The sequence below is a fragment of the Aegilops tauschii genome, chromosome 2 (assembly GCF_002575655.3).
Source record: "Aegilops tauschii subsp. strangulata cultivar AL8/78 chromosome 2, Aet v6.0, whole genome shotgun sequence".
Taxonomy (NCBI): domain Eukaryota; kingdom Viridiplantae; phylum Streptophyta; class Magnoliopsida; order Poales; family Poaceae; genus Aegilops; species Aegilops tauschii.
This window is the reverse complement of record NC_053036.3, coordinates 381119607-381139735: the sequence shown is the minus strand read 5'-3', so window position 1 is coordinate 381139735 and position 20129 is coordinate 381119607. Positions and strand designations below refer to the sequence as shown.

At 52.0% G+C, this 20129-nt stretch overlaps 3 protein-coding genes across 3 annotated transcripts; all 3 read right to left on the bottom strand.

The window, feature by feature from the left end:
- Nucleotides 1–6229: 6229 nt before the first annotated feature.
- LOC141041052 (uncharacterized) lies at nt 6230–6903 on the bottom strand. Its single transcript, XM_073507165.1, has 2 exons — nt 6477–6903; nt 6230–6402 (listed from the first exon to the last, which is right to left on the bottom strand). Exons 1-2 carry the CDS (start codon nt 6901–6903, stop codon nt 6230–6232), a joined length of 600 nt encoding a protein of 199 aa, XP_073363266.1.
- Nucleotides 6904–9126: 2223 nt separating this feature from the next.
- LOC120974039 (uncharacterized) lies at nt 9127–13181 on the bottom strand. The gene is made up of 3 exons (XM_073507164.1): nt 12332–13181; nt 11633–11951; nt 9127–11524 (listed from the first exon to the last, which is right to left on the bottom strand). The coding sequence occupies exons 1-3, from the start codon at nt 13179–13181 to the stop codon at nt 9127–9129; spliced, it is 3567 nt and encodes a 1188-aa protein (XP_073363265.1).
- A 5033-nt stretch (nt 13182–18214) lies between these two features.
- Nucleotides 18215–19410, bottom strand: LOC109753176 (copper transporter 6). The gene has a single exon (XM_020312099.4). It carries the CDS (start codon nt 18929–18931, stop codon nt 18404–18406), a length of 528 nt encoding a protein of 175 aa, XP_020167688.1. The 5' UTR covers nt 18932–19410; the 3' UTR covers nt 18215–18403.
- Between the last annotated feature and the right edge of the window lie 719 nt (nt 19411–20129).

Sequence of the window (20129 nt, the reverse complement as noted above, 5' to 3'; positions counted from 1 at the left end):
TACTGCCGAGGATCATCACCCACATGTAACGGGAGAGATCGTCGACGAGCAGCAGGAAGTAGCGTCGACCTCCTGGTGTGGCTGGCGTCACCGGGCCGCACAGGTCTCCGTGCACGAGCTCCAGCCTCTCCTTGGCCCGAAAACTCGCCTGTTGGGGAAAGGGGAGTCGTCTCTGCTTCGTCATCACGCAGATGTCGCAGAACTGCTCCACATGGTCGAGGCATGGCAGGCCTCGCACCATCTCCTTGGCACTTAGACGCTTCAGGGCCTCAAAATGAAGGTGCCCAAAGCGCTCATGCCATTGCCACGCCTCGTCGTCCCGACGGACAGCGAGACAGACCGGTTGTGCCACCTGCACATCAAGGACGTAAAGTCGATTTCCACCTCTGGGTACCTTGGCGAGAAGGCGACCCTGGCGATCCCAGATGCGTAGGACCCCATGCTCAATCAGCACGCGTGAGCCGTTCTCATCCAGCTGTCCCAAGCTGATGATGGAGTTCCTTAGCGCGGGGATGTAGTAGACACCGGTGAGCAGCCGGTGCTCTCCCGCCTTGGCGGTGAAGATGACGGAGCCGACGCCCTTAATTTCCACAGCGGAGGCATCCCCAAACTTGACGGAGCCTCGCGCATCGGAGTCGAGCTCGGCGAAGAATTCCCTTCGACCGGTCATGTGGTGGGTGGCGTCGGTGTCGAGGCACCACCCCGTAGTCTTGTCCTTCCCGGAGCCATCGCCGAGAAGAGCGTGCGCTTTTGGCTCGTCGAGGTGGATGAGAGCTTTTGCGACTGGTGTCGCTGAGGATAGCTCAATGCTTGCATGCGCCATGAACAGAGCCGTCTCTTCCTCCTTCGCCTGTGCGACGTGAGCCTGGCCTTGTCGTGGTTGCCAACACTCATTGGCCCAATGGCCAAACCGGCCACAGTTGTGGCAACTATTGTCTTGTGTCGGCTTGGGCTTGCCAGCGGCGCCGTCCTTGGCGCCTCCGCGGGCGTCACCTTCGGCACGTCCTTGTGCCCTGCCCGGGGGGCCTCTTCGCGTCTTACGCTGCTTGCCACGCTTGCGGCCGCCCGTCGTGGAAGAAGGCTCCCCCTTCTTCCTGTCACCAAGGCTGGGATCCCACTGCTCCCGAGTTAGGAGCAGCTTCCCGCCGGTGGTGATGGGCCCCGAGGGAGGCTGTGGCTCGTCGGTGTCGACGACCTTGAGACGGCCTATCGCCTCCTCGATCGTCATCGTGGAGAGGTCCAGCAACGACTCGATCGAGCGAGCCATCTGCTTGTACTTCTCGGGAATGCACCGAAAAAGCTTCTCGACAACTCTCTCCTCGGTGTAGGTGGCATCGCCAAACTTCACCATCTTCTGCAGCAGAGTGTTGAGACGGAGAGCAAAGTCATCAACGTCCTCACCTGGCTTGAAAGCCAGGCTCTCCCACTCCTTACGAAGTGCCTGCAGAGTGGACTTGCGAGCACGGTCGCTGCCGATGCGTGCTGCGGCGATGGCGTCCCAAGCCTCCTTGGCAGTCCGCTTGTTGGAAAGCGAGAACTGCATCTCGGGCGGGACTGCGGCGATGAGGGCGTCCAGTGCCCGTCGATCCTGTAGGTGGTCGACGTTGCTGTCCTGGACTGCCTCCCACATGCGCCGCACCTAGAGCCTGACCTTCATGATCCCGGCCCACTCGACGTAGTTGGTTTTAGTGAGGGTAGGCCACCCAACACTGGGACCAACATCCCTGACCACAGTTTGGACCTCGTAGAGGCCGCGGTCCTGGTCGTTGCAGCCGCCGTCGCGGTGCGCGCCTCCACCTGGAGCGCGGGCGTGCTCGGCTGCCCACTGCGCTGTCCGCTCCTGCGCCACTTTGGCGCGATCTGCGTCGGCGCCGTCGTCCGCAGGCGCGGAGCCGCTGGAGCTGCCGGGGCCGCCGCGGAGTGCCTTGGCATCCGCTGTAGCCTCACGGGCTGCTTCTGCTGCTGCTGCTGCTTCTACCTCCGCCCTGGCTGCTTCTACCTCCGCTCTGGCTGCTGCCAGCTCCGCTGCAACCAGCCTCGACACCCTTGCCGCCGCAGCAGCTGCTGCTACAGCCGCTCGCTCACGCTCCTCTGCCACGGCGCGCTCGGCCTCCTGCCGGCGCCGCATGCTCGAGGTAGCCGTGTGCTGAGAGCGACCTGCAGACATGGCTCGCTGCAGGGGGGCTGTTGCGTGAAGAAGAGGCTGTTGTTGCCGAGCCGCTGCTCGACAGTCCAGAGGGAGGGAGGTAACCAGAGGCAGACGGAGCAGCTGCTGCTACCGACTTGGGTTGCTCAGCTCCCGGTGAGGGAGGTAAGCAGGAAATGCTCAGGGTACAAGATAACCTGGCTCTGATACCACTTGTTAGACCTTTCAGCCTGAGCATTTCATAGTTGTGGATGACACTAGGAGAGTTGGGACAATTTTCGTTGGTTTATTTCTCACACAATGCCATGCCAACCTGAGGGGTTGGGGATACATACTTATAGGCTGCTAGCCAGCCAAGCATATGCTAAGATGCTAGTCTAAGATGCTGCTAAGATGCCAGTTTAAGATGCTAGTCTAAGATGCTATCCTAACTGCCAGTCCTTGATGGCCAGGGATTCTATCCTAACTGCCACAAGGACCATGTGCTGCAGCCAAAGGACCATGTGCTGCAGCCCCACAAAGACCTTAGTACATAGACTTATCCATCATCCTCAAGTTTATAGAAATATTAATGTACAAAAAAACTTATTTGTGGAAACACTAAAGATTTAGCTCATGGATACAGAATTGATGAATGGGAAATTGTATATTATGTTGAAAGAATAAAGATACATATGTACACATACATTTATTTGGTTGAGGAGGCTTCGTTGATGCCTATTTTTTTAGAGAGACTAACCGTAAGAGAGATGAGAATGTTAGTGCAAGAGAGATTAGTAATCACTAATTAGGTGGAATTCATTGGTGAACTTTCTCCAGAACGATCAAATATAGTACTGCATGTAGCTACCTAAAGATATTTATGCTTCAGTTTCTTTTAAAGACGATAGAAGAGAGATAGAAATTATTCAGGGATAAGTAACTAATAAACAAAAAAAAAGTAATATTGTGTGGAGAGATCAAACATATATATGTTGATTAGCTAAATAAAATGAACACACCCACCAAGTACATATTTTGTTGATAACATGTGGTTAGGTTGTCCTTTTTTTTTGCGGGAAGGTTATCTTGATCAACTGCACTGTAAATTAGAATATCTCTTTATAAACAATATTTTTTGCGACATCTTCAGTTGGACACTCTTTGTCATTGATCAGCACCTTCAATCCTTCCTTGTTTGTCACTCTTGATAATGCCACATACAGTTGTCCGTGGCAGAACACTTTTTTTTTCGAGAAAACGCGTTTCATTATATTGAAAAGAGAGATAGTTTGTAACATCCTCCTAGGAGGCTCCGGTACAGACAAAAGCACTAGAAAACATTAGTGGACGTCCCAGGTCTGTGGAAGGATGACACGCAGGCCTCGAGCACCCGCGGTAGCCCAAAGCGCGGCTTCTTCCTTGATCCTTGCTACCAAGACGCTAGTCGATGGGGTTGCAGCATTGAAGACGCAATCATTGCGATGCTTCCAGGTCATCCAAGGGATCAGCAGCGTTGCGGTTGTGAGCCCTTTGTGCATCGGCTTGGGCGTGGCCTGCCGCGCCGTGCGCCACCAGACGGACAGGGAGCCTTCACCATTAGGCGCGCTGCAAGGTAGGTGCAGCCAAGACAGGGCGTCGTGCCAAACCTGCTTGGTGAAGGGGCATTCCAGGATCAAGTGGTTCATCGATTCCGGCACCTGATCACAAAGCGGGCAGCGAGGAGGGTGCGGCAATCCGCGGCGGGCGAGGCGGTCGGCTGTCCAGCAGCGTCCCAAGTTAGCGAGCCAGTGGAAGAACTTCACACACGGAGGGGCCCAACCCTTCCAGGTAAGCTGCCAAGCCGGGCAGGCTGTAGAGCCGTGGAAGGTGGCTAGGTACGCGGACTGCGCGGTGTATGTGCCTGAAGCATTCCACTTCCATTGGAGGTGGTCCGGTCCAGCAGAGAGAGTGGTATGCTCGATGGCTCGCCAGGTTAGCAAGTATTGGCCAATCTCTTGGATGCCAAGAGTGCCATGAATGTCTGAAGCCCACTGGTGCGCCTGAAGACCGTCTGCCACCGTTCTGCTTTTGCGGCGGCGCTTGGGGATGAGGGCGTACAGCTGAGGAGCGATCTCAGAGATGGATCGTCCGTTGATCCAGCGGTCCTCCCAAAATAGAGCCCGTCTTCCATCGCCAAGGATCATGAAGGTGGACGCGAAGAAGAATGCACGTTCCTCGCGAGAGAACTGCAGGTCGAGGCCAGCCCATGCTCTGTTTCCATCAGTGCGTGCAAACCAGAGCCATCTGGTGCGCAAGGCGAGGCCCGTGCGCTCCAGGTCGTGGATGCCCAGGCCGCCCAGGCTGGTAGGGCGGCAGACGCGGCGCCAATTCACGTGGCAGTTGCCGCCTTGGGCATCAGCCCGGCCAGCCCAAAGGAATCCTCTCTGGATCTTCTCCAGGAGTTTGAGGACTTTCTTCGGCGGCGCGAGCACAAGGAGCTGATGTAGGGGAATGGCGCTGAGCACGGACTTGACAAAGGCGAGGCGCCCAGCCTTGTTCATGAGATGCGCCTTCCAAGTGGGCAGCTTCCCGGCTGTCTTGTCAACGACGGGTTGTAGCTGGGCGGCCGTCGGGCGTCGCAAGGTGAGGGGGATGCCCAGGTAGGTGATGGGGAACTCCGCGAGGGGGCATCCCAGGGTCGCGACGGCCGGGGCGACCTCGTCATCCGCACAACGGATCATCGTGGCAGTGCTTTTCTGGAAGTTGACTCGCAGGCCTGACGCACGGCCGAAAAGCTGCAGGATCTCTCTGACCGCCAACGTGTCGCTAGGCGAGGGGTGGCAGAAGAGGATGACGTCGTCGGCATACAGCGAGATGATGGGAATCGCACGACGGGGGTGCAACTGTTGCAGAACGTTGAGCTCGGCAGCGCGGCAGAACAAGCGCCCCAACGTGTCGACAGCAAGCACAAAGAGCTGCGGTGACACAGGGTCGCCCTGGCGGAGTCCACAACGATGCCAGATCGCAGGTCCAGGCGCGCCATTCAGAAGGACTCGGGTGCTGGCCGACGATAGCAAGATAGCGATCCAGCCGAGGAAGCGGTCGCCGAATCCATATCGACGCAGGGCCTCGAAGAGAAAGGGCCACGAGACGGAGTCGAAGGCGGGTGAGGTCGAGCTTGAGGAGGATGCGCGGGGCTCCCAGCTGGTGGAGGAGGCGCGCCGACTGCCGCACGATCAAGAAATTGTCGTGGAGGCTGCACCCGGGGATGAAGGCGTTCTGGATGGGACTGGTCAAGTCATTCAGCTTGGGCGCAAGGCGGAGAGATAACATCTTCACGAAGATCTTGGCGACGAGGTGGATTAGGCTGATGGGCCTGTAGTCGAACAGGCTGGCAGCGTCGGCGCGCTTTGGGATCAGCGTGAGCAGCGCTTGGTTCAGGCAGCTGAATCCTCGTCCCCGGAGCGCATGGAGCTGCTGGAAGGCGCAGACGAAGTCATGCTTGACAACGGGCCAGCAGGATCGAAGGAACTCCACGGTAAAACCATCTGGGCCGGGTGCCTTGCGCGCTGGCAAGCGCTTTATGGTTTGCCAAATCTCTTCTTCGCTGAAAGGGGCTTCCAAGTCGTCAAGGACGGGCGGCTCGATGATGTGCTGCAGGTCAAGGGTGCAGTCTCGAGGGCGATCGGTCCCGAGCAGAGAATCAAAGTGCGCGAAGGTCGCCGCGGCCATGTCAGCAGGGTCGGTGAGCACGGCGCCGTCAACCGTCAGGGAGTGGATCATGTTCTTCTGCTTGCGATAGGTGCACTGGCGATGGAAAAAAGAAGTGTTGGCGTCGCCATCTTTGAGGGAAGAGATGCGCGCGCGCTGTCGCGCCAAAGTTTGCTCCAGCGAGGCGAGGCCAAGATATGACAGCTTGATCTGTCGGCGGAGCCAGTCCTCGTGGGGTGTTAGCTGGCGGAGCTCCTGGGCCGAGTCAAGACGCAGGAGCAGCTCACGCGAGATCGCGAGCTGGTCGCGGATGTTGCCCACAGCGCGAGCACTCCAGCTCGTGAGCATGCGCGCAGTGGCCTGCATGCGCCGCATGATGCGGCAAAACGGGCTCGGGTCGTCCACCGAACTCTAAGCAGCCGCGACCACGTCCTGGTAGCCCGCAATACGCGTCCAGTACTCCTCGAAATGGAAACGCCGATGCACCGGGGGCAAAGGCGAGCAGTCAAGAATGAGCGGGCTATGATCGGAGACAACCGAGGCGAGGCAGCGAAGGTGGCACTCTCCGTGCCGCTCCTCCCAGTCTGCAGTGCAGAGGACACGATCGAGGTGAACCAGCGTGGGCGGGTCTGCTCATTCGACCATGTGTATCGCCGACCGTTGAGGTAAACCTCCTTAAGCGCGAGGTCATTGATAACACGGCGGAAGCGCCCCATCATGCGTCTGTTGATGTTCCCGTTGTTCTTGTCTTCATCTCGATAGATCAAGTTGAAGTCCCCGCAAAGCATCCATGGGCCGGCGCAATTGGCGCGCACGTCGCGGATTTCCTGAAGGAACGCGATCTTCTCATGATCCTGCTGCGGCCCATAAACAATGGTCAGCCACCAAGGTGCATCAGCGCTCGATGGAGTCGAGACCTGGGTAGTAAGCGTGTTGGGGCTGAACATGTGATTGTCAGCAGTCACCATCCTGCTCTTCCAGGCCAGCAGAATACCGCCGCGGGTGCCAATCGCCGGCAGGTAAACGTAGTCATCGAAGTCCGAACCGAGTGTTTCAAGGACAGTAGACATGTGGATGAACTCCATCTTGGTTTCTTGGAAGCAAACGATCGACGCGTCGGTGGAGACAATCAACGAGCGAATGGCGGTGCGCCGAGCGCGAGCGTTTAATCCGCGGACATTCCAAACGATAATTTTCAGGCCATGATCCATAAGAACATGATCGACACAGGGGGTCCACACGCGCGCCTAGGCCTCGATCGGCCTGACAGCGATGACCGTGGTAACCGGTGCGACGGAGGGGTCGACGGGGAGCTCGCGACCAACCAGCGCCGCAATGGCCGCAAGGACGGTCTGGGGGATCGGCGCGGCAAACACATCATCGTATGCTTTCATGGCTTCCGGGGTGATCGCCTGATCCACACCGACGATGCCGAGCGTGCGTAGTATCTGCACCTGCGCGCGTCGTTCTGCAGTGGGCGGTGCACCGGTCTTCGCCTTGGCCGCGGTGGCCGAGCGCCCGCGCCGAGGCTGGGAGAAATTCAGCGGCTGCCTTCTCTTCTTGCGGCCAGGAGTTGGGAGGACCGAGCTGAGCTGCCTGGTGGCCGCGGTGAGGAAGTCACCAAGGGTCCAGGAGCTTGTCGAGGGAGCACGCGGGCGGCTGCGGCGGAGCGTGACAGGGGGGGACGCAAAGCGTGTCGCGCTTCTGATGGTAGGTGATGGCGTCAGAATCGCCTGCTCAACTGATGGGCTGTCCGGGCTTTGGGGCCTCTGGAGGATCCGCACCTGGGCTTGGGCCGCTGAGGGGCTTGCGGGCTGGCAGTCAGCCCCAGCAGCAGAAACCAGCAAGCCATGGGGTGGCAGTGAGGCGGCATCAGATTGGAGATTCCGCGCGTCCGCCCGCGCGGATTGGCCAGCATGCAGGACGGCGGCGGCAGGCGCTGATGTGGGCAAAGCAGCGCTTTGTCCCGACAGAGAATCGACATCCACAACAGCGATTGGAGGCGCCATTGGCTGGGAGTCCGGGACCTCGCTGCAGGTGGGCTCGTCATCTGGAACCGCGCCCACCAGGTCGCAAGGCGACACAAGTGACGGCGTCAGGGGTGGGTGGGGTTGGCTTCAGCAGTTGGGGGCCAGCTGGCTCAGCGGCATGCATGTCCTCCCTCTGAGGCGATCCTGTCGGGGGGGTTGGCACCAGCGGTTGGGAGCCAGATGGGGCAGCGACATGCACGGCCAACCGCTGATGCGATCCTGTCGGCCTGGGATCTGCTGCCGCCGCAGCCTTGGCGAGCGCAGCCTCCCTTCTTTCGCGCTTTTTCTTTCCTCCCCTCTTTCCTCTTTTGGCTTTATGACGAGGGGGGTGACCCGCAGCGCAGGTGGTGGGCCAGGCATCCATGCACCGGTCCGAGCGGGGCACAGCCGGCGGCGGCGGAAGGGTACACGCGGCGGCGCAGGCTCCGGACCATTCAGCGGCGGCGGCCACGCCATCAGCACGCTGCTGGCCACGGGAACGCGTCCAGCCAGCAGTGTCCATAGCCATGCCATCAGCGCGTCCATCCGGCGCGGCAGTAGTGCGACGGCGCTTGCGGCCACGGCCGTGGCGGCGATGGCGGCTGCGACTCGGGCCGGGAGCGGCGCCGGCATCGGCATCATCGCCTGCGGGCGGAGCATCGATGCGGGCGTGGGCGCGGTCGACGTCAGCGCGGGCGAGGGCGATGGCGATCGGGTACGTGAGGGTGGTGACCGTGGGGGGGGGGGGGGGGGGGGGGTGTGGAGGAGGCAGAGCGGCCCGGAGTAACTTCGACGATCTCCAGGATGGCGGCCGGGTCGTGAGCACGACCGGAGAGGCGAAAGGTGGCGAGGTCCGCACGGGAACGCGTCGAGGGGTGGAGGCGCTCAATCCAAACGCTAGCACCAAGGATATGCTCCGCCGTCGCGAGATGCCAGGCATTAGCGGGGATACCGCGGAGCTCGAGCTCCACGCGGTATTCAAACCCGCCGGAGCCGGCATGGGCAAGCTTGCACCATGGGCGTAACGACAGGGAGAAGCGCTGGCTGCGGATGAAGTGGTCGCCGTTCATGCGGTCCTTGGAGGCGCGGGAGCCGAAGATGATGAGGAAATCCTCAGGCTTGTGCAGGTGGGTGGTGAAGTCTCCGTCTTCAAAGCCGAACGTGGAGCACAGGAGCTGGGCCACCTCGTCGGCGGTCACCTGCGGCCGCGTTCCCGTGATGGTGGCCACCATCGCACGGCTCAGCACCTCTTCCGCCTCCTCCATCTCGACGGAGCGCGACATGATGATGCGCGCTGGTTCAGCCGCGCTCACAGGCACTGCCGGAGTTGGAGGTGGGGAGCGTTGTGCATCGCGGGGAGCGGCGTACACGGCCGCGGCGGGCGGCGCACGACCGGAACACTTGCTTAGGCAAATATATTCCTACCTTGTTTAAGGACTGACCTTGGCTCTTGTTTATCGTCATTGCGAAGCACACTGATAATGGATATTGCCTTCTTTTCAGCACGAATGGCCATTTTGAGTCGCTGGGTGACATGATTATTCGAGGTACGTATACCTTGTCACCGATGTGTGTTCCTGTGATTATTTGTGTCTCGATGTATTTGTTTCCAAGTTGTGTTATTGTCATTCTTGTACCGTTGCATAAACCTGCTGCTTGGTTGATGTTGCGCAGGAGCATGACCGGCAAACCCACTTTGAGTTTTAGCTCATGGTCTGGGATTCCTGGGGACGTCAAGGTGTTTAGGAATTCAGTAGGCTGCATGTTCATCATGATATTGGTGTTTGTCGTTGCCTTGCACACGGTGTCCAGGCTTAGGTATGTCACCTCATCACCTTGTATTTGGCTCATGATGTGGTCGTTTATCTCCTTGACTGTATCATTTCTTGGACAGAGTATTGCTCTTTCTTCTAGGTAATCCCGCTCACGGTATTTTTGCAGCAAGTTTGGATATATGCTTTCGACGATTAGTTCTTTACGATTTTCTCCTTTCTGTAGCAGTAGGTCCTTTGGTATTTTTATCCAATCCTCTCCTTCATCTGATGCTGTTTTCCCATCGCCAATTTGTAGTATCCACTCTGCAAATTCAGCGACCTTTTGCTTTTGTATTGGATCATCTGACAAACACTTCAGCCGCATGTTTTGTGTTAACTCAAATATTTCGAAGTGTTTCCACAGATATGACCTTTTGATTGTAGCATTAACTATTTGTTCTCTCCTTCCTTTGGTTATAACTGGTAGGATTTGTCTGAAGTCGCCTCCTAGTATAATTGTCATTCCACCAAATGGCTTTTCGTCGCTGTTTTCGTTAGTGAACCTGAGAATATCTCTAAGGCTTTTGTCTAGTGCCTCGAAGCAGTGTTTGTTTGCCATAGGAGCTCCGTCCCACAATATAAGTGAGGTCTTCTTTAGTAGTTCAGCCAAATGTGAGCCTTGTTTTATTTCACACGTTGATTCTTCAGTTATATTAAGTGGAATGCGGAACCTTGAGTGTGCTGTTCTTCCACCTTGGAGAAGCAACGCTGCAATGCCACATGATGCCACCGCAAGCACTATCTTTCCCTCTGATCTTAGCTTCGTCGTTAGTGCTTTCCATAGATAGGTTTTTCCTGTGCCACTGTAGCCTTCGACAAATATCTGCTTTCCTAGCCCTTTGTTGACGGATTCCATTATTTTATCGAAGGCTTTCTTCTGGTCTTGGTTAAGATTGTTTAGTATGGTTTTGTGCTCATCCTTGAGTTTCTCCATGTCGTAGTTGACCTCTTCGTTTATTAGTCTGTTCCCAAGTTCATCTAGCTCTGCAGCATTTGGTAGCTCTATCTCTGTATATTCCTTTAATGACTTTCCTACTTGCCTCATCAGTTTTTCTATCTCAATCAGACCATACGCTTGTTTCTGTGTGTTGGTGAGCTGAAGCGTTGGAATGTTTAGAATAATCCTTCTTTTGTATTGCATATCTTCACACAATGCCTCCCATGTTGAATCCCACAATATCTTTGGGTTTGTGACTTCGCAATGGGACAATATGGTGGTGAATAACTGACGCAGTTGTGCTCCAGATGCCCAACTTGATGCTTCATTGATACAGTCAATCCACTCAGTGTCATCATCCAGAAATCCAAGGGCTTGGCATGCTGATTTGTACGTTGGGTGAGGGACTCCATCAATGGTCCTAATGTCCTCAAATGATGTGCATCCTTTCTTGGTGTTTAGAAGCATCCTCAGATAATGTCGCTCACCACTTGCAGGATGTGCATAGTAGATTCTTCCAATTGCATAGTCCCTTTTTCGCTTCTGCCAACATTTTGTTTCACGTTTCCATACAAATTTTGTAGGGAATTCTGCATACGTTAATTCTTTCCCTAGCTCATATATTTTATTTGCCTCCATCCATTGAGTGAACTTGGTACTTTTAGATCCTTCCCTTGTAACTATCTTGTCAAGATCAGTCGAGTCAGGAAAAATCACTTGCTGCTCATTTTCAAGATGGAAAGGTAGCCTCTCAACGGCTGGATCACGATAGTGAAGATCAAACTGGAATATCCTCCAGCATGCTTCTGATGTTGATATGTATCTCATCTCTAGGTATTTCTTGATCTCGTCAGTTTTATTTGCTGCGAGCCTTTCCTTGAGCAAGGCTGTAACTTGATCGTCGTCTTTGTCGATATACTTATATAGGTACTTGATTGATCTAGACCTATTGCACCATTTGACATTTATGTGAGCTTGAAATTTGACCAGAAGATTTCAGTTGTATGGCACGACAAATCTGTTGTCGAGCATGACTACTCCCTTTTTGATTTGCCTTCCGTCGTCCTTCCTTTTATATACTGGAAACCCGTCCTCATCGATGGTAGTACTAACATTGTATCTTTTTGGGAAATGCTTGCTGCATCTATGGCCCACCATGCATGGTGAGTTTTGCTTAGCCTCTCCACATGGGCGATGCATCATGAAGTTCTCGACAGCTCCAAATGCCTCAGGATCCTCGTCCTTGTTTGGGATCTCAGCGCTTATTATTTTATCGATCTGCGATGGTTCTGGGTACTTGTCTTTGTCCTTCAGAAATATTAGTATGTGGGCATGCGGGAGTCCTCTCCTCTGGAATTCTATTGTGTAGATAACTGCAGTTGGTTAATAATAGTTTGTTAACTTTAGGTAAAATTGAAATGCATCTTACTAAAGGGTAAGAATCTGTCTGACTATAAGATGACGCATGAAAGAGTAAATATTGATAGTCGATGGAACTTACTTGCAAGTGTTTCTCCAAAGTATTTCTTTTCTTTTATGTCTCTCGTTAGCTCCTTTAGTTTTATCATAAATACTCTGTCCAAAATATCTGGCCGATCGGCTGGCTTTTGGTCACCTCCCGCTTCATCTAGCATGTATTGGATCTCAGGCCACTTTGCATTGCATGTGAATGTTATAAACAGGTCTGGGTATCCAGCCCAACTACATATTGCGAATGCATCTTGCAAGTATTGTGCCTTGTTTCTTCTACCACCTGTAAAAGATGAAGGCACAATTATCCTCTTTCCAACCTGCTCTGTTCTTGTGTCCCTTCGCTTAATTGCATGCTGCAATCCACTGTAAAGTTCAGTTCTTAGCTTTCCTTGATTGTGTCGGATCCAGTTTAGTCTATTTTGCTCGATACATGTGTATACATCCACCCAAAATTGCAGTGACAGATGCCCAGACTTGAGCAATAACATTCCTTGGTCTGGACGTTGCTGTAGGTAGAATGCATAGTAGTCCAACAACGTTACGTATTTCCTGCTGTTTTTAGCTCCTTTTGTTTTCTTGTACGGTATCTCGAGTTTAAAACCATCTTCTCCATATGGGAACAACAACGGATATTGCATGGACATGAATTTCGGGTGGATCTCTGATATCCTTTGTGGCACCATATTTTTGTACTCAACAACAATGTCACGTCCTTCACTCTCTCCAGTTGGATCTCTTACTACCAATGCTGCAACTTCAGATGCGGATGGAAGGTTGTGTGTTCCGTTCCTTTTTCCTAGTATCCGAAGTGTGTAATCATGGTAGTCTCCTTCTTGGAATCTATCTCTTGCCATTCTGAATGTTTTTGCGAGGATGTTGTTGTCGTCGAGCATTATTTGCAATTCTTTGACAATGTTGGGGTCCACTGTTGATTTATTATCATTGCATCTTGACGCACTTATCCTGTTTGCCACCTCATTTTCGGTATTATAGATGTACAGCTGTGCAAACCGAGGTTTGTTTGTACCTTCAGGTAAAAGAGTTCCGATGTGGTGGTAGTTCTGTCCATGCAAACGAAAAACATAAGGTCCTTTGCGAGTGTTTATTTCCTTGTCCACAACTCCTCCCATGGATGTGAATGAAAACATTGAGTTGTATGACCTTATATTTTCTTTGAAGTTTACTGAATCCTGTCCTTCACTTCTTAAGAGGTTTCTGAGGTATGGTGGAGGCTCTCTTAGTGGTGGCAGATCGATTTTTCCCTGTTTGCAGCATATTCCAAAAGAGGGTGTCTTTGTTCCTTTGTTTGAATTTAATCTTTCTTCACACCATAGCAATGCTTTGCAATACTGGCATTTGTATGTTGGCCTTCCGAAGTTCCATGCCTTCCGAAGTTCCATGCCTTTGTTTGAATTTGTTCTGTTGTTGTCTCCAACATTGATCCTAATGTTGTTTTTGTTGCTTCCGCTTCTTGCACACTTCAATTCCTTATCTTCTTCAGCACTATCCTTTCTCAATCGTTTAGGAGCCTCTGTGTTCGTATTTCTTCTTCCCTCTCCAGTCCTTGTCCGCTTTGTGCTCTTTGAGTTTAGAGGTTGTTCTTCCTTTCTTTTTGTATGATGAGCTGCTGGGGCTGACGTATGCTGGACTGTCATCTCTGCAAATGTGATTTTCTCAGTGACGTATAGAGTTTTCTTAATATAGTATCATGTACTATGATTTATATTGTACTCCCTCCATAACTTAATGAGACGTTTTTTTGACACTATCAAAAAACGTCTTATATTAAGTTACAGAGGGAGTACTTAATAATGTTTTGCCATTGCAGACATGAAAGTGCATTTGGAGATATGATGAAGAGACTAATAAGGTGTCACATACAGTACATTTATCTGGTATGATGGCACTATAAATCAATAATTGTTCAATAGGTGTCATGGTAGTGTCAGGATGCATTAAAAACATGGTTTATAATTTAGTATCAGAAGAGTTTTGACATATAATATTAGAAGGAAGGTTGAGCTGAGATCAAAATGCTGACACACATGTGAGGAATTGCATGTGGATATTACCTGAGGTTGATGGTGTTGATGTTGTGTCTTCAATTTGGTGGACGTTTCTTTGCGCCTTCGATTGTTTGGGTGTCGCGGGCGTATATTGGATGCAAGTGGCTGGATTTGTTGACATGCCTTCGATCTGTCGGCCATCTCGTGTGTCCGATCGTCTCGGCATCTTGAAAAAGGAGCTATTGAGAAAGTGCAGCATGGGTCAGACCCAAGAGTTTAATCATAAATATCATCTTGTAAAATCATGGTTGAATGATTATTATGTTATGTAAGTAGTGACCATACGTTTTGTTTGTTCTGAGACTATGAATTCTCTGAGACTAGGATCTGACTATTTGACTAATGTATCTTGAAGAAGGGACTAGTATCGTGTGATTATCTCAGGATAAAAGTAATTTTCTAGAAATATGTTCAATGTTTAAGGAAGTTAAAATAATGCGCAGATTATAAAAAGAGAAAATATATAATACCCTGATGCCTTTGGCTGTTTAGTCGTCAAAGAGCCTGTTGAATCGGTGAGTTGCTTTGAATTCGAGAAAACGCATCAATCGGCGATGAGTTTTTTTTTTTTTTTTGAAAGATCCAGCATGTTGCTAGCTTGCATTGATCATAAGCAGGGAGCAATGGAAAAGAAATACATGGCGAGGATCCTAAGATCAAAAGAGAATAAAATGGTGAGAAAACACAAAAAAGAGGGCAGGTGGTTCTGCAAAGGGCAGCTCTAGGCATTGGGCTCCTGCATGTCTCCACAGTTGTACTTTTACACAAATGGCGGCCACTACATCCTCTCTCTTTGCTAGCTTCCCTCTCAAAGTGCAATGGTTTCGTTTCCATCCATAATTCCCATAGTACCATAATGATCAGTGCCTTGATCCCCTTCCTGTCCAGTCCTTTGGTACCCATGACCATTTTTTCTGCTATATCCAAAGACTTGTGCAGACCATCCCAGCTAGAGGGGTGAAGTGCCTGACAGCCCGACCATGTTACAACTTTGGCCCAGATTGGTTTGGCAAAATCACAATGGCAGAACAGATGTACCGAGGATTCTAATTGCCTAATGCCCACTTGACAGAAGTAGTTGTTCTGCCAGCCACGTCATTGCACCACAATCTGTCGAGGTGGAGTAGCCAGGTGAAAATTTTCAGCTTGTCTGGAGCCGAGGTGTCCCAGAACACACTTTTGAAGGTCGTCTTGCAGGAACCATTGAACCGAGCCCTATAAGCCGATGTTGTTGTGTATTGCCCGCTGCCCTCAAGATTCCATCTGATCTCATCTTGCACCCCCTGCCTAAGGTTGCCCACTGCCTCAAGATTCCATACGAAGCCTGGTGAGGGTGATCGGCAACCCAAGATAGGTCATTGGAAAACTGGTGACGTAACCTCCAAAGCTCTGAAGAACTTGCTGCATATTGATCTCCTCACGTCTGATGAGTGTAGTTGTTCATTTCTGAAAGTTTATTTTGAGGCCCGTCGCCATACCGAAATTTTGGATGATCTCCATCAGGACCTCAATCTCCTGTTGCACGGGGTTTGCTAAAATGACCACGTCATCTGCATATAGACTGATCCATAGGTTGATATCCCTGCCAGGCAGTGGCTGAATCATCTCTTGCTCTGTTGCGGCTTGTAGTAGGCGCTGGAGGGGGGTCAATGGCAATGATAAAGAGTAGGGGGGACAAGGGGATCCCTGTCTCAATCCTCGGCGACGATGAGTGATAGTGCGTGCAGGGATCCCGTTCAGCAGAAAGGAGGAGCTCAAAGAGGCTAGCAGTGCTGCAATCCAATTCGTCCGTATCCGTCCGGACAGCATTGTCCGGACCGCGGGAGCCATCCAAGACGGACCCGTAAACCGTCTGTATCCGTCCGAACAACGCTGTCCGGACCGCGGGAGAAATCCAACACGGGCGGTCCGTGGGGTGGTCCGGACGCGATTTCTCTCTCGCAAAACGGAGACAAAAATGGGGGAGCTTTGCAGGAGTCTGGACACGCGAAACATAGGACTCCGACACCCTAGGCCCATCCAAAATCCTTCCCGAACCCCGCGAATCCATCGTCCCCATTTTCTCTCCTTCCTCCTTTCTCTCTTGCCGTCGCTGCTGCTCCACCACCCCGGCCACCACGCCACACCCCTGCCGGAAATCTGAGTCTCTGTCACCTCCAGCATTCCAGCAGGCCTCCACCCCGCTTCTCCTCTGTCTCCGTTCAACCCCTGTCCTCCGACCGCCCCACCAGGTACCATCCGCTACTGCTATTCTCACCATGCCCGACAACTGTTCGATGAATCGCCGGAGTTGAAAACAGTTGTCCCTTCTTCTTTCTAGCATTGGATTCCGATTTGGAGTACATATAAGAGAAGTATGTTGAGTCGTCCGACGGCTCGTCGGATGAGTACTCTGCTGAGACGGCAATGATGCAGCTGGCCCTTGAAGACGCGGAGCGTGCAGAGGAGCATGCTCTCAATTTCAAGGGCTCAATTAAGAGTCATCGAGTGCTCAACCGCAACAGGGACGAGCAGGCATTTGACACTGATGGCCGACTACTTTACCCCCGATGCACTATTTGCTCACCACTTTCACCGGTGTTTTCGGATGCGCAAGACTGTATTCGATCGTTTGTACCATGGCGCGCGGTCCTACGATGACTACTTCATCCTGAAGGAGGACGCCGCGGGAATGGTTGGCTTCTCTGGTTACTAAAAGTGCACGACCGCACTCCGGATGCTTGCATATGGCACGACCGCTGATTCGTGGGACGAGTACCTACGGATGTCTGAGAACACATGCGGAGATGCCATGGTCAAGTTTGCAACTGCCGTGATCGAGGTGTAAGGACCTCAGTACCTAAGAGAACCAACTGTGGCAGACACCGAGAGGCTCCTGGCAATCTCAGAAGCAAGAGGGTGGCTAGGTTTGCTTGGATCTCTTGACTGCATGCCTTGGAAATGAAAAAACTGCCGGAAGGCTTTACAAGGGCAACATCAAGGTCATGTTAAGAAGCCGACCATCATTCTTAAAGCAGTTGCATCACAAGATCTTTGGATTTGTCACGCTTTTTTTTGGCATGTCCGGGTCTCACAATAACATCAATGTGCTGCAACGACCGCCATTGTTTGCGAGGCTAACTGAAGGAAAAGCTCTTCCTTGCCACTATACTGTTAATGGACATGAGTACAACATTGGCTACTATCTGATTGACGGCAGCTATCCTCCATGGGTTACCTTTGTCAGCACCATCTCAAACCCAGTTGGCCAGAAAAAGGCTCACTTTGCCCAAAACAAGAAGCAACTAGAAAGGATGTCGAGAGGGCATTTGGAGTTCTGCAAGCCCGTTTTGCAGTTGTTCGTGGACCTGGATCCGAAAACCTTGTGGGAGGTGATGGCATGTTGTTTGATCATGCACAACATGATCGTCGAGGATGAGGGTGACGATGTTGCGGCAACTCTAGAATTTGAGAACATGGGTGATCCTATCTAACTTCCGGACCAGAATCCAGCCACATTTGAGGAGAACAATGTTGGAATGTAATATTTGAACTTTTTTTAAAATTTAAACTAGTGCTGCATGCGGCTATTTGAACGTTTGTACCCTTTGCATGCGGCTATTTGATCGTGCGGACTTTAAGAAAAATATGAGGAATGCCGGATGTATGCGGCTACGGTTGGATGGCGTCCTCCCGCACCGTGTCCACAGACGGATGCTGGAGAAAATTTGCGGGTCACCGTTGGAAATGCCCTAACCTTGCCCAATATGCACAGTTGCTTTGCGTGAGTTAATTTTTTTTGCGTTCATTACTTGCTATTTTTTACGTGCGTTTATTACTTTCACATCTACTAAAATATTAACCGTTGATAAATCTTAGTTTTAGTGTACAATTATATAGTAACAGATAGATAATATATATAATAGATAGATCAACTTTTTTGTAAAAAAAAAAGTATGTGAGCATCGGAAGCTCTTTCTCCTACCTGGTGGACATAATGAAAACTGCACGGCATAATTTGATGGAGGAGTTTAGTTTGAAGAGTTTATCGGTTTGGGAATTTGGGGATGGAGTCTAAACACGGACAATAGTTGAGAGAAACAAAATAGACACCTTCGTAAAACGAGATCACTACTGGTCGCTGGTTAGGCCCTGTATAAGACAGATGTAAACACATGTTTCAGCAAGTATCTGGACTTGTGGAGTAGGAGTAGGATTTAGTGGTACCAGTACACATTGGATCTGACATAGTGATAGGGCAGGGCTAGTACAAGAAGATCACAGAAGCAATTTTCACAGGAATCTGACTAAGGCTTGGACGCGTGCGACGGCGGGACGCCACAGAGCTCAGGGGATGTGACATTCCCGCGCGCCGCGCCGGTGCGCACTCTGCTCCGCGCGAAGAGGAACCCCACGGCGTGGCCGGCGACTGCCGCGAGGAGGACGCCGACGTTGAACGACATGACGGCCAGCATCACCAGGTAGGCCATCCCCATCCTGGCGGCGTGCACCGCCGTCAGCAGCGCCGCAGATGCCGCCGTGGCCGGGCCGCCGTCCTCGCCGCGGCGGGCGAGGCGGCGCGAGAGCAGGGCGAGGGCCTCGGTGAGCGCGGCGAGGGCGAGCACGAAGAGGAGGCAGAGGAGGTACATCCCGGCGCCGCGCTCCCCCGGCCAGCCCGGGAAGAGGACCACCGCGCGGTCGCCCCAGAAGAAGGTCATGTGCATCATCCCCATCATCTTGTGCGGCGCCGCCGCCTTCGTTGCCGCGTGGTCGGCCGGCGGTGGCGGCATCGGCATCGCGCCCATGCCGCCGGCGTCGCCACTCATGTCCCTCATTGCTGGATGTTTCTTGGGTTCCTGGCGAGGCGGGCAGAGCAAGGGGAGGGGGGGCGCTGGGGGCAGCGGGATAGTACCGCAGATATAACGTGACCAGTGGCGCGGAGGAAACTTACTAAAATCAGGAGAAGCGCAGGGCAGAGCGGTGGGAGCAGCGGAGCACGGAGCTCTGAGCGTCCGTCTCGTGACTGCACTGAACAGCCGAGGAGGGGACCGGCACCCCCCGCAGCGTCGAGGTTGCTTGTCGTTTGCTCAGCCGCGCGCGCTCGATCGAGACCGTTTTGTAGTACGCCGTAGCCGCTACAGATTGGCTTGGCCCAGCATCTGATCTGAGGCGGCGAGGATAGTTTGGTAGAGCTAAGGTTCTGCTACTGCATTGTCAACTCCTACCGGTGGTTTTGGTTTCCGTCTGCCAAAATTTCCTACTGGTGTCCGGTGGTTTTGCTGGGGTGCGCATTAGGTTGGCGTGAGAAAAGCATGCCCAACCTGCCAGTCACGCGCGCAGGTAGTGACACCGATCCAACTCTGGAAGCTCTCTCATCTGATGGAATCTCAATCTACTCACCAGGGAGTATTTAATGGGTTTTCCTGTGCAAGCAACAAACACTGCAGTCTGCAGAGCTATAGTGCATGCCCTAGGTTTCAGGTCCGTTTCGAATATTTTGAATGCCACACCAGCACATTATTGTTCCTTGTTGTGTGTGCCACTGTCACGACATGTTCATACTCCATGTTTATAGTACTGACCTAATTCTTAAGAATTCTTAGCATCAGGAGACACCAAAGGCATCTCTAACCGATCTCTTATAATGTATTGCTACCCCCGTTCCTACATAATATGAGCTCTTTTAGAAATTTTAATGTAAAATACGCACAAAGCAAAATGAGTGAATCTACTTCCTCCGTTTTTATTTACTCCGCATATTAGTTTTGGTCAAAATCAAGCTTTACAAACTTTGACAAAGTTTATAGACAAAAATATTAACATATACAATAACAAATCAATACCCTTAGATTCGTTGTTGAATGTAATTCCACATCATATAGATTTGTTATGCTAAATATTTATATTATTTTCTATAAATTTAGTCAAACTTCACAAAATTTGACTTCAGTCAACTCTAATATGCAGAGTAAATAAAAACGGAGGGAATACACTTTAAAACATATATATATATATATATATATCTGAATGTAG